This window comes from Alligator mississippiensis, chromosome 1 (genome assembly GCF_030867095.1).
Source record: "Alligator mississippiensis isolate rAllMis1 chromosome 1, rAllMis1, whole genome shotgun sequence".
Lineage (NCBI taxonomy): Eukaryota > Metazoa > Chordata > Crocodylia > Alligatoridae > Alligator > Alligator mississippiensis.
The window spans coordinates 466,693,053-466,706,474 of record NC_081824.1 but is presented as its reverse complement, the minus strand read 5'-3'; the positions used below and the strand labels follow the sequence as shown (position 1 = coordinate 466,706,474).

General features: G+C 52.4%; 1 protein-coding gene across 1 annotated transcript in view; it reads left to right on the top strand.

Annotated features, from left to right (window-relative positions):
• The window catches only part of XRRA1 (X-ray radiation resistance associated 1), a 29,756-nt gene that overhangs the window by 15,373 nt on the left and 961 nt on the right, over positions 1–13,422 (top strand). The window contains exons 10-17 of the mRNA XM_014603509.3: positions 74–114; positions 3,091–3,228; positions 5,597–5,690; positions 7,649–7,767; positions 8,187–8,585; positions 9,106–9,271; positions 10,613–10,725; positions 11,878–11,983. Of these exons, the coding sequence (XP_014458995.2) occupies positions 74–114; positions 3,091–3,228; positions 5,597–5,690; positions 7,649–7,767; positions 8,187–8,585; positions 9,106–9,271; positions 10,613–10,725; positions 11,878–11,983 (1,176 nt within the window). The remainder of the gene's footprint in view (positions 1–73; positions 115–3,090; positions 3,229–5,596; positions 5,691–7,648; positions 7,768–8,186; positions 8,586–9,105; positions 9,272–10,612; positions 10,726–11,877; positions 11,984–13,422) is intronic.

Below are 13,422 nucleotides of genomic sequence, written 5' to 3'. Positions count from 1 at the left end.
GTGTGGTAGCAGATAAGACAAGTCAGCTCCATGCAGTTGTACATAGAACCTGTTTGTTTGTGCTTTGTTGCAGAGGTCATCTTCACTTCAGCCTCTCGAGAGCCACCATCTCTGGTAAGAGCTCCCCTGCTGGTGTACGGCTCAGGGCAGTGATTCTCAACATGGGGCATTAGGGAGCCTTGTAAGAGTGCCACAGGGTTCCACAACATATTAGCACTGTTAGATGTGCAAGCACTTCGACAGGCTCCATAGCCCACAGATTTCAAATAGGAATCCATAGTGTCAACACCTGTCTGCCCTGCTGTTGGCTTTTGGAGCTCTTTGCCATGGAAGAATAGCTTTGTTATTTTTCCATAGTCAAAAAACAAGTGAAAGCCGAGAGCTGCCATTTTCGGAGGGGAACCTTGAGTCTAACGAGCTTGGGGAGCACTGGCTTGGCATGTGTATTGCAGTTTCCTCTTCCACAGGTTTGTCTCTCTGTCAATGTTAGTCTCTTTCTGAATTATTTTTTGCAAGCCCATCAGATAATGCTGAACCTGATCAGCTTGAATGATTTATGACTAGGACCCACCACTGTCAGAAAGGAGCCTTCTCAAAGGACTTCTCACTAAACAGTGAACATTTCACCTACATCTGCTGTGGCTTCTTTAAAGGGAGAGCTGTGCAAAATACTGCTCACCCAGGCTTGGAGTCAAAGACAGATGCAAGCTTGCTACCAGCTTTTTCAGCAGAAGTGATGTGTCTGCTGTCTAATAGGTTGCTCAGCCAAGTCCCAGCTACATGGTTACATGCAGGGGAAGTCTGGGGTGTTTCAGCCCATGCTTCTGCTTTCTTGCCCTAGGGCCAGAATGTAGCTAGTTGTAGGAGAAGTTGGGTCTTGTTTCATTCCTGGTACATCTGTCATTTTGGATGGAATATGCACATTGGTGTCTGACCCCCGCTGCATACCGCTTGGCTTTTCATAAACTAGCTGCCGCCCTTGCAGCGAGGCCCAGTGGAGGAAGAGGAGACCCCTGGACACCTTTTGCTCCATAGTCCAGTAGTTAGGACACTGACCCAGGGAGCTGGAGACCTGGGTTCTAGGTCACACTCAGCTAGAGGGCATTTGAACCTATCTCCCCAATTACTAAGAAAGAACAGTGCCCCCCCAGGCTGGGCTTGGCTGAGGGAACCCTTCATGGCCTCCCTTGAAGCTGACCTACTGGGCAGTCAAGTCACGTGGCCAGGTGGTGAGCAAGCAGGAGAGAGTTTGGCTGCAGCCTAGTCAGGTAGGTAGTTGCCAGGGAGGGATGCCTGGGCTCCGTCCTTGAGCCTTTTATATTGTTGAATAAAAAGCATAAACAGTCAGATCCTAGGGGCAGAGGTGGGCTTGAACCTCTGTAGCAGCATAGGTCCTGGAACCCAGGTTTCCAAATCGTGGACAAGCTCCCAAACCTCTAAGCCATCCTTTAGTTAGATAGAGGCTCCCCTGCTCTACAAGTCCATAAGGCTGTGCCCTTGGATGATTAGGAGGCTCTGACTATGATTCCACGTGGTCAGAAACACCCAATTCACGGCTGCAGGGAGAAGTGCAAATGCTGCTTAACACCAGGAGTGGGGTGGGATTTCAGATCCCCATCCTGCAATTCCCGTTGACCACCCAATGCATCCCCTGGAATATACGTGGGTGGGTGGGATGCCCAACTAGAAGAGATCCCAAAACATTTAACAACTCAGAATTATACTTCAGGGCCTGAAATTTAGGTGAGGCTGTGCACACGCGCCTTTCTGACTCCCTGTAACACTTCTTACCCGGTTGTAAGCATGTTCTAGTGCTCCTGGCTGGGCCCGGTTGTCAGTCAGGATCCAGGGTTGCCATTCCCTTGCTGTATGACCCTGCATGCATTTTTTGCCTAATATGTTAGACCTGAGGGCCTCAACTTAGGCACCAAGATCCATTTAGGCACTAAAGCAGCACATTTTTTCAGAGGTGTTAACACACAACTCTTTAGTATCACAGGTGCAACACCCCCCCCCCAGCCCACCACTATGCATGCATGTGTGCGTGCTCATGTGTGAATATGCATGTGTGTGTATACACATACGTATAATAAGAGTAGTTCTGATTCCATCCAGGAGAGGGGAGTGTAACCCACATCTCAAATATTATACAACCAAGTTGGATGTATTTCAAACTGCAAGGCAGTTCCCCGTCCATCGTCATGCGACATGTGAAAGGCTCTCACAAGGTGCCCCAGAACTTGGTCCTGCAATGGCACAGTCTTCAAAGAACACTGTTTTAAAGTGCATTTTGGTTGCTTTTTAAGTAACAAGGAGGAACTGTATCAGCTGCTACTGAATATCCAGATAGGAAGGGCCAAGCTATATTTCCATGAAGAGCTTTATACAAAGGTCTCTAAATGTTTTACAAATGTACAGCAATTCTCAGAAAAGAAGTAAGTATAAGCAGTCCCTCCTCTTCTGCTTGCTGTGTCATCAAAGTTGCTGGACCACCCCAGAGGTCACAGTTTTCCCCAACATGACAGTTCCACATCTGCCTTGCCAACTCTCAGCACCACGGGAAAAGTGAGTTACACAGATATCAAACGGTCAGATTCAGTGCCCCATTTACATTGATAAGGGCAGTGCTGCTCTCTTAGTTGCTATTGAGATGTGTCCGACCAATTCATGATGTCTGCCTGTGTCCAGTTTGTACAAGAAGGTGTTCATTGCATGCATAAGCGTTTCAAATGAAAACTTTGAATCCTGGAGCCCAAGAGGTAGTCATCAGAGAAAATTATCCACTGGTAGGCTGGTACCCATTTATCCCATCTCATCTTTTAAAGGTAGAGCGGTTAAGTGGCTTGTCCAAGGTCTCACAGTCAGTCAGTGGCAGAGATGGGAATGGAAGCCGGGCATCCTGGTCCCTGTTCCTATGTTTTGATCATCACGCTCCATCTACTAACGTTGTACATTTTTCTGTACACTTAACGCCTTGCTGGTGGCTGTTAGGGCATGTGGGCACTGGAGTGGATTAGATGTTGCCATGTCCCTATTACATCCTGGTATGACATCGGATCTCCTTTTCTCCTGTTCCCCTCTTTCGGGTAGGATGTTTCCAACAAAGGGAATGACCAGTCATGCCCCGCTGACTCTGAGGCTCTTCCGGCAGCTTCCGTGAACACAATGAACCAAGACTTCATGCCGCCCTTTCCAGAACTGAGGTCTCTCAGCCTGGCCAACAACAAGGTGGTTCAGTCCCTGGGGTGAAAGATTTACCTTGGTCTGCCTTGGTGTAAGGATAAATCTGGCAGGTTGAGGGGACTTTGTGAGAGCACAGGAAGTGGGAGCTGCCATTTCTCTCCCGTGTGCAAGCCCTAGGCTTCCTGGGGAAGCTCTTTGAGAAAATTATCCAGGAGCATATCTGCAAGGGACCAGCAGGGGAGATCATGCTTAGGGGCAACCAACATGGGTTCATTCGAGGCAGGTCCTGTCAGACCAACCTGGTGGCCTTCTATGACCAGGTCACAAAATCCGTGGACGCAGGTGACACGGTGGACATAGTCTTTCTGGACTTTAGGAAGGTCTTCAACACTGTCTCTCACCCCATTCTCATTAAGAAATTAGGTGACTGGCGTTGATGCCTACACAGTCAGATGGGTCACAAATTGGCTGGAGGGCTGCACCCAGAGAGTGGTGGTGGACGGGTCGTTTTTGACCTGGAGGGATGTGGGCAGTGGGGTCCCCCAGAGCTCGGTCCTCGGACCCGCACTGTTCAACATCTTCAGTGACTTGGACAAGGGGGTGAAAAGCACCTTGTTCAAATTTGCGGATGATACTAAGATGTGGGGAGAAGTGGGCATGCTAGAAGGGAGGAATAGGCTGCAATTAGATCTGGACAGGTTACAAGGGTGGGCAGATGAGAACAGGATGGGATTCAATACTGACAAGTGCAAGGTACTGCACCTGGGGAGGAAGAACCAGCAGCAGACCTACAGGCTGGGGAACTCCCTTCTCATCAGTGCAGAGGCAGAAAAGGATCTTGGAGTCATTATTGATGCCAAAATGAACATGGGCCGCCAGTGTGGGGACGCAGTCAGGAAGGCTAACCGCACCTTGTCGTGCATCCACAGATGCATTGCGAGCAGGTCCAAGGAGGTGATTCTCCCCCTCTATGCGGCACTGGTCAGACCGCAGTTGGAGTACTGCGTCCAGTTCTGGGCGCCGCACTTCAGGAGGGATGTGGACAACATGGAGAGGGTCCAGAGGAGGGCCGCTCGCGTGATCAGGGGGCAGCAAGGCAGGCCCTATGAGGGGAGGCTATGAGACCTGAACCTGTTCAGCCTCCACAAGAGAAGGCTGAGAGGGGACCTGATGGCCATCTATAAACTGGCCAAGGGAGACCAGCAGGCATTGGGGGAGTCCCTGTTCCCCCAAGCACTACCGGGAGTTACAAGGAATAACGGCTGTAAGTTGACTGAGAGTAGATTCAAACTAGATATCGGGAGGCACTACTTCACAGTCAGGGTGGCTAGGAGCTGGAACCAACTTCCAAGGGAAGTGGTGCTTGCCCCTACCCTGGGGGTTTTCAAAAGGAGGTGAGATAATCACCTAGCCGGGGTCGTTTGACCCCAGTACTCTTTCCTGCCATGGCAGGGGGTCGGACTTGATGACCTACTTAGGTCCCTTCTGACCCTACCAACTATGAAACTATAGGCATGATTTCTTGGTGGAGATAGCTGGTCCTGGCGGAGGTTCTTGATGGGACCTCTCACCCACCCCAAGGGTATGTTCTTTACCCTGTGATGCTGATGGGCTTGGAAATCTCAAGTCCCTCGTATCAGACTTGCCTTGTTTCACCTGTGGTCTCTGGTGAATCAGTGACTTCCCTCCTGGCCTATGCCATATGGTTCTTAGAAGCCCCTGTGACATTGCACTGGTAGTAGCAGGATCAGGCTGCCTGCCTGCCTCTGCCCCAGAAATCCAGGGTGCTGGCCTGGAAACTGCTGCCCCTGCTGCATTCATGTGGCCTGCATATATGCCTGCTCCAGTTGTCAGCTGCCAGCAGGTGCAGGACAGTGTCCAGCACTGCCCTGCCCAACCCATGCAGCTCAGAAAGCAACGGGAGGTTTGGCTGTGAGTGCACTGGTATAGAGCAGGCACCTTCTCCCTCCTCCCTGGCCTTGTGCCCACACACGCAGCTGGGACGGCTGCAGTGCTTGAGGGGTCAGGCTGGCTCGCTCCTGGTCCTCTTTCACCTTCAGGCCCAACCGTTGTTGTCTTGTGTTATGTCCTGTGATTCCTCCTTTCAGATAAGGAGATGCGACTCATGGAGGCTGCACCTCCCAGTATGTGCCGCTCCACATTGCCCTGAGCAGCCAGGCTGCAAGAGGGGAGGGTGCCTGCACCCTCTTGTGCTGCCAGAGCTTGTTTGGGTGTGGCACATGATCTCAGTGCCTTGGGGATGCAGCTTATCTCTGGATCCTCTGCATCCTCAGTTGCTGCCTGGGGCGTTCGCACCATCCCATGCCCCAGTCTCTGAGGTTGTCCCCTATCCAGCACAGCCACTTGGGAGGGAACCAGAGGCAGTTCTGCTGGACAGTGTTTTATCTTGCAGATTGAAAGCGAGGAGGACCTGCTTCCTGCCGTTCTCTTTCCGTCTCTGCTGGAGTTGAGCTACTACGGGAATCCCCTCAGCACTTCCAGGAGCGGTACAGTGTCAGCCGTGCACCCTACAGGGAACTCTCCCATCTCCTTGTATCATCCACTGTCCCGTGTCTTAGACTGTATGTCCTCCCTTGTTCTGCACTGATATGGCACCCGGCCCTAAAGGGTCCTGGATGATGGCACTGGAGCAGCAGTGCCCAGCCTTTTCACCCCATGGGCTGGATTGGGGGTGCTGGGTTGGTTCATGGGTTGGATCCCATCCATGGGCCTGATCCACCACATCATGCTGGCCTGGCCAGGGTCTGATCCATCTGCACAGGGCTTAAAAATTTGACAGTGGGAGAGCAGTGGCAACATTAATTGCCACCGCTCCCCTACTACCAAATGCCTGAACCCATGGAGAGCTGTGTGGGCCAGGTGACGTGGTTCCTCAGGCCAGATTTGGCCTTCAGGCTGGGGGTTGAGCTTCTCTGTGTTAGGGTGGTGCAAAGAATAACAGGGCTTGATGTTTTGTGAGGAGGGAACCCATGCAGGGGAGATGCACTCAATGCACAAAAGGGTCTGCCCCACACAAATACTCAGTTCCTCACTAGGGCACCAGGGCTTACATTGTGGGTGGCCGTAGGGAAAGGGTGGAGTGCGCGCTGCTCCTCATAGACTAGTTGCCATCTGATGGTTCTTCTGCTTTCCCAGACACAGAGACTCTGCCTGTAGCTGCGAGCTGGTGCAAAGGCTGCTGGGATAAGGGAAGGTGACAACCCCATCCCTAAAACCACCAGCAGAGCTAGTTGCCCTGGTGGGGAGCGTGCCTCACCTCTCCTAATGAGCATGGGCTACTTGGGCATTTTCACTTCCAGCTCCCCCTGGAGATGGGGCCACTTTTATGTAGGAATCTAAGGCCTTGACTTTCTGGAGAGGAAGCCTGTATAGGGTGTTGAGCCTTTGTTATGGCTCTGGGGCTGGGGTCTTCTGGGTTGTCTAAGAGATTCAGGTGCATGACTCTTGATTTTAGAGGCTAATTCCTTTAGGTTCCTGCATCTGAAAGCTTGATCCTCTGGGGTCCTGTGCCCTCTTGTCAGCCCTCTTGAGAAATGGGGGCAGACCCTTCACTGTCCCCAGTCACCGTAGCTCTGTTGAGAACTGTGGAGTGATGGCAGCTGAGAGTCTCCATGGATGTCAACGGAGCTGGGCCCCAAGGCTTTTCGTAGTCATAAAGAAGTGGGGCTGGAACGGAGCTCCAGAGGTCACATCTAGTCCAACTCCCTGCCTGAGCCAGGATCAGCCCTATCCAAACCATCCTATACAAATCCATAATCTAACCTCTTAGTAAAACTACACAGTTAACTCTGATGCCACACAAGACCTCACACTTGAACCTGCCACAGGTAAAGCTGGGGGACCACGGTGCCCAACATGCTGTTGATGTTAATATATGCTTAAGAGATCCCAGGAAAGGCCATGCTGCTTGCTACAGAGGAAGGCAAAACCCTGCACAACCTGGCTGCAAATATAGCATCAGTGTGATCCTGAGTGGTGGGGCAAGACCCTCTAGCCAGGAACATCCAGGTTTTAATCTCAGCAGGAGCATCAGCACAGGCCAGTCACAATCTCCAGCCTTGGCTGCAGTCAACACCCAAAGCCCCGTGGAAGGCTTCAAACCACTCACATGTAGCAGAAAATGTGGGGGGAACAGGGTTCCCTCCCAGCCTCATAGGGCAACCAGCAAAGCTCAGAAACCCGGGAAGTCCCCGTAGTAGCACACAGGCACAGGGACACTTAGATCACCCCCAATAAGAAAGCTTTAACTCTTTCCGCCCCTAGTGGGACCCAGAAGAAAGTGCTGGCCTCTGCTTGTACTTCCAGCAGAGTCCTTCCAGCTGGCCTCCACGGAGCCAAGCAGAATGCTGCCTTGCTGTGAGAGCTCTGTGGTGGAGAGACCTTGCTTGGGACAATCACTGGGACTGCGATTGCATTGATTAAAGCAACCCGCGTGTTTTTGCAGGTGATCCACCTCTGCTGACCAGTTTCCTGCAGTGCAAACTGGGGATAAAACTGATCCGGAGAAAGATTTCCAAACTGGAGAAGCTGCACATCTGTATTCCTCTCAAGGCCAACAGAAAGGTAGGCAGGGCCAAGGCTCTGAGATGCTGTCAGCTCCCATTCAAGGGGATGCGAAAAATTGCAGCCACATGGGTACAGGGTTTTGCGTGCCCTGTGCTAACTTGCACTTGGCTCATCCTGCTGACCAGTCAGCTTGCACATCCCCCAGCTTGCAGGGCATCCCTGCTAGTTCATGCTAATAAACTCAGCTGCAGCTGAGTCAAATTGTGGCACAGGTCAGTCCAACCTCTAGGCATGGGGCAAGCTGCATCTTGACCTGTAAGCTCAGACCATTGTGCAATCTGATGTTGATGTTGGCTCTGTGCGTTGCTTGTGTGCTCAGCACTAGCACTGATTCCTGTCCCAGCAGGGCAGAGCAGTCCTGGGAGCCTGCCCAGTGTGTGCCATGGCTTTACAGGTTTCCTCTCCTTCTGTTCCAGATAACATCTCACCTCCCAAAGGTGCCAAAGCAGCCGCTGATGCTAGAAGCCCCGCAAGAATCCTCCTGGAAACTGTGCTTGGATACCAAGGGAGCACAACCAGAAAAGTCCAAAGAAGGATTACATAGTCTGAGCCTGCCTGACCCCCTTCCACCAATTGAACCATCTGTGGAGCAGAACAAGATGCTTCCCTATGGAGCCAAAGTGGAGGAGCCTGAAGGTTTCCCCAGCCTGAGCCTGGCAGAGAAGGACTCTGTGATCAGATTGTCTTCTGCAGAGGAGAATGAGGCTTCCCACAGTGCCGAAACCTTTGGTAGTAACCGGGAGACAGAGGACTGGGACTTTGAGGTTGGAGCTGATGGAGCTGAAGAGGATGTTGAGTCATTTTTCATGACTCAGGTGTGTGAGTTTGGGCAGCCAACACCCAGTGCCTTTGAGAAACCTTAAGCCCCCCCTGACACATGTAGCAAACAGGGGTGGGGGACAGCAATCAGCAAATCCCAGAAGCCTGGAAAATGCCTATGGTAGAACACAGGGATGGCTATGCCTGTATCATCCCTGACCAGTGGTTGGGGTGTGCTGTGGGGTCAGGGTCCTGTATTAGATGATCAAGTTGTGGTATCATAGTACACACCAACAGGGTAGCTGCTTGGACATCTAGGTGTACTTAATTTTAACACTTCCTGAGGTGATGAGTGCCTTTCGTTAAAGCTGTGGAGCCCCAGTTGATGGAGCTGTAGTTGGTGCAGTAGTTGCTAGGCTTTGGCCTGGGCATCCCAGAGGATGGAAGCGATCACAGACAGGGCTCAGATGAATGAAAGAGGAGATCTGCTCCCTTTCTAGAGTTCCTCTTGGCCTGAGACCATGACCAGAGCCACAGTGAAAAACTCCTGTAAATATTTGCTCTTGCTGTCACAAGGTGGACGATGCATCTGGTCCTCTTTGGCGACCTGAAACAGAGGAAAGACATGCGAAGAGGAGCAAGCAGGGGAAAGGGAGCAGAGACCAGCACATTCCAGCGAAATACAAAGGCTATGAAGAACTGCTCGACGCCAAAACTGACCCTGGTTTCCTTGAACCAGTCGGTGAGTGAGTAAAGCAGGTGTCTTGCTCTCTCTTGGCCGGGGAGAGCACTCACCACTCTCTCAGAAAGGCTTGGGTCAGGTGGGTCAGATCGGATGGTCACAGCTGTCCCTTCTGACCTCAGTGCCTACGGATTGCTCCAACCTGCCTTCAAGCTTTCCAGCAGCCTAGATAGCACATCAGGGCATCTCACTGTATGGGGGGTGGGAGCAAGGAGGGGTGCTGCATTCCTATGTAGTCCCCCGTGCAGAGGATCTGAACAAAGTTGTGTCAGTGATGCTCCCCTGAAGCCTTAAGAGACTTTGCCCTTGCTCAGTTACCCATATCCCAGGTGAGTGGAGCAGACCCTATTGCCCCACGGCCTGGAGCTCTTGTTCTTACCTATGCTCCTCAACACAATGCTCTTTGGAAACTGCCAGGTCCTGCCACCCTGAAGTGTGCAGAAGCAGCCAGAGAAACCAGCAGGATGTTGTTGGCACATCAGTGCTTGGTCCTTACAGTCACCAAAACTTCCACCATTGCTTCTGCAAGCTTAGCCTTGGTGACCTGCCTATGTTTCAGCTGTCTGGTCCCATGCACGGTCTGCTAGAGATAGTGCCTTTCACTGGGTGAGGATGACCACTCCCTGATCTGTAGAAGTGAGGTTCTGCTGTCCAGTGGACAATGCTGCTGCTGATCCAGGTGCCCGACTGCCCCATCCAAGATGAAACTCCTGTCCCGGCTGCTGTGTTACATCCCAGGGGAAAGCAGAAAAAAACAGTGGGCTATCCCAGCCCTGCCAAATTATCAGATGTCACCAGGGGCTGTTTGGAGCCCATTACCAGGCTAAACAATTAGAGCAACCATATTTCCTCATCAAGTAGCCAGATGTAAGATCTAGCTGTGCCGGGGAAAGGTGGCAGTGATGGAAGAAGCATTTCTTAGCCTTTACTCTAACCTGTTGTGCGGTGAGGCTGTGAAATAGGTGCCAGGTCCTCCACCAGGAGTGGTTACCAGGATACAGTCATGCACCACATTCATCGTTCCCTCTGCCAATCAGAGCATGATGCTTTGGGATAAAGGGAGCTGGGGTCTCTCTTTATCAGACTAGTTCATGTGGCAAAGCATTGTGTAGCGCGGGGACACAGCGACAGTGGTGACTTCTGGCTGCCGTGTGTTCACAACTGCAATCATGGCAGCAGCTGCTTTTCTTTGTCTCCCCCAGCATCAGCCCCCCTGGGACAGCTCCCCTGTTCACCCCACCCTAATGATGCCTCTGGTGCAGCCTGACTGTCATTGCTGGTGGCAGCAGGGAAGTGAGCAAACGAATTTATCAAATGCTTCCACTTTCTTTCTGGCCCCAGGAATCCAGCAGAACGTCCAGGCTCTGCAGCATGCTCTCAGGCACCCCCTCGTGTACCGTGACTCGAGGCCAAGGCTGGACAGCCTGCAGAAACCCTATGTGCCCAGGAGAAAGGTAAGGAGGTTGGACCCTGAGGGCAGAAACATTGTGTGCATCTGCACAGCTAGAACAGCTCCAAATCAAAACTCTGGATCCAAGTATGGGGATAAATCCAGATCAGAACTTGGTAATGGGCTTGAGCTGAAACCTTGGGCCCAAATGCCCCAGCCAGGTCTGGGTCAGAACTTGGACTCTCGTCTTTTCTCGCTACATCAGTGGTCTAATCCATAGTCTAGCAGGTGCCTCCTCATCTAGGCATGTATGTAGTAACTATAGGCTGCGTCAGACTTCAGAGCCTGGTTAACAGGTGCTAGCAAGTGCTTTTACCAGAACAGCAGGGGCCAACTTTGTTGGCACGAGTGTCACAAATTGATCCCGCGCCCTCCCTGGGTGACACTCTGATCCCCTTCCCCTGCTGCTCTTTCTGCTCTGTGCCCTGGCAGCAGCTGTGCCACCTGTCCCCTCCCTGATCTGCTGGGTGCCACACGCACAGGCTGCCCCTGGCACTTGTGGCACCCACGCCGCTGGTCGGCCACCCCTGGATTTGAACTTTGTAAAGGACGTCAAGGTATTGCCAGAAGATTGTCTTCATCCAGTTGTGTGGACTTGATCTCCACCCTGGACCATGGTGGGCTCCAAGACATGCCATGTTCCAAGCTTTGTGGTGGCTTGTAGTGTTAAGTTTGAAACAAGGATGGGATGGGTGTGGGCCAGCACAACTCTGGTGAATGGACTTAGGAGTCCAATATGTTTGATAGCCCCTCAGCTAGGGCTTAATGAGATCAGAATGGCATTTAGAAAAGTCCATCTGAATAGCTATTTATGGAGTAAACTCTTACCTGGCAGCAGAACACCTCGAGGCCTATACAGCAGGCTTTTTTGTGGCACCGGGCAGCTGAAAGAGATGGCCAAGTCTAGCATAGTAAAACAAGGATGCATGGCCCTGGGATGCTTCCTTGGGCTTGAGCGAAAGCTCCAGCAGCTTTGCCCGGTGCTGCAGCTCAGCAGTTAAGATGGACAGGTCTTGTTTCCAGCAAGAGAACGTTTTGCCTACCTGCGAGATCGGGCGGGAGGGAACCGGGCCGGACTCTCAGCATGCTCACAGGAACGAGGGGACTCGCTCTGAGGCAGAGTCACCCCTCCTTATTCTTGCTTGCTTTCCCACAGGTTGGGAAGCCGCCTGGCCCTGCCCCTCGACGGACGAAGGCAGAGGTGATGGAAGACCTCCTGGTGGCCATGAGATGGCCTGTGAACATCACAGAAGTACCGCTAGGTGTGTTCCCCCCTGCCCATGACTCGTCTCAGGGCTTTAATCCTGTGCAGAGATTGTGCTAGAACTGAGCGTAGAGGCGCTGGACACACCTGCCTTATAAGCATTAGATTAGTGATGGTAACTTAGGTGGCCCACTGGTTGAGACAGCAGACTTAGGATGGGATGTCTGGGCTCTGTCCCAATTTTCCCCGTGGCCCAGGGATGCCAATGGCTGTTCCACTCGATGTCGAGGTCTCTGCCCCTTGGTTTCCCCATCTCTTCAAGGTAATGATCCTCCTCCAGGAGGTGCTGAGGGTTTTAGAAGCTGGGAGGACTCAGCCTGTTGCAGAATCAGGCCCTCCAGAGCCAGACCTGTGTGTGTTTCCTTGACAGCTCAGATGCAGGTAAATGAGGAAGTAAAGGTAGTGTGGACCCTGCTGCTTCTGTTTCTGACAGCAGGAAATAATTGCTTTCAAATCTGAGAAAGCACCACGCAAGCCTCAGCAGGAGGGTGAGGAGGACAGTCAGGCATCTCAGCTCTGGAGGGAAAGAGAGAGCTCACAGGGAGTGCTGGCTTGGCTCTTGAATCCTCTGCAGCAGTGCTTCGGGTTGAAAGGCCATGTTTCAGGTGCCGTGATCACTCTGCACTGGGGCTGTGGACTCAACCCCTAGCACTGGCCTGCACACATCCTGCTGCTTTACAGATGAGGGAAACTGAGGCAGGGAGGTTAAGTGATTTGCTACAGTGGAGTCAGAATCAGAGAGAGGTGGGACTGGAAGAGACCTCCAGAGGTCACATCTCGTCCAGCCCCTGCTTGAGGCAGGATCATCTGTATTCAAACCAGCCTGTACAACTCCACAGTTTAACTTCTTAGCAAAGCTACTGTCAACCCTGACACAACACAAGGCCTAACTCCTGCACCTGCCACAGGTAAAGCAGGGGGACCACAGCAGCCAACATCCTGCTGCTGTAAAAGGTGGTTAATATGCACACAAGAGATCCGAGGCAGAGGCCGTGCCCCCACTGCAGAGGAAGGCAAACCCCCCCAGTCCATATCAGCCTGACCAAGGGCAACATGCCTTCCTGGCCTCAAATGCAGCAGGAGTCTGAACAGAAGCAAAGCCCTCTAGCTAGAAACCTCCAGCTTTAAGTCCCAGCAGGAGCACTGGCACAGCCCAGTCTCCGTCCCCAGCCTGGGCCTACAGCCAGCACCCAGCACCTCTAGGGGAGGCTTAAAAAGACCCTGACACATGTAGACAGGGGCTGGGGGTGGAATGTCTTGCACAGCCCCTGCAGCAACTAGCAAAGCCCAGAAGCCTGAAAAATCCCCATACTAACAGAACAGGCATCACTACACCTAGATCATCCCCCAACCAGTGCCTGTGCAACCTCTTCTTGAACCCCTCCAGTGATGGAGTCCACTGCCTCCCTGCTCTAGCTGTTCTCACCGCTTTCCGAG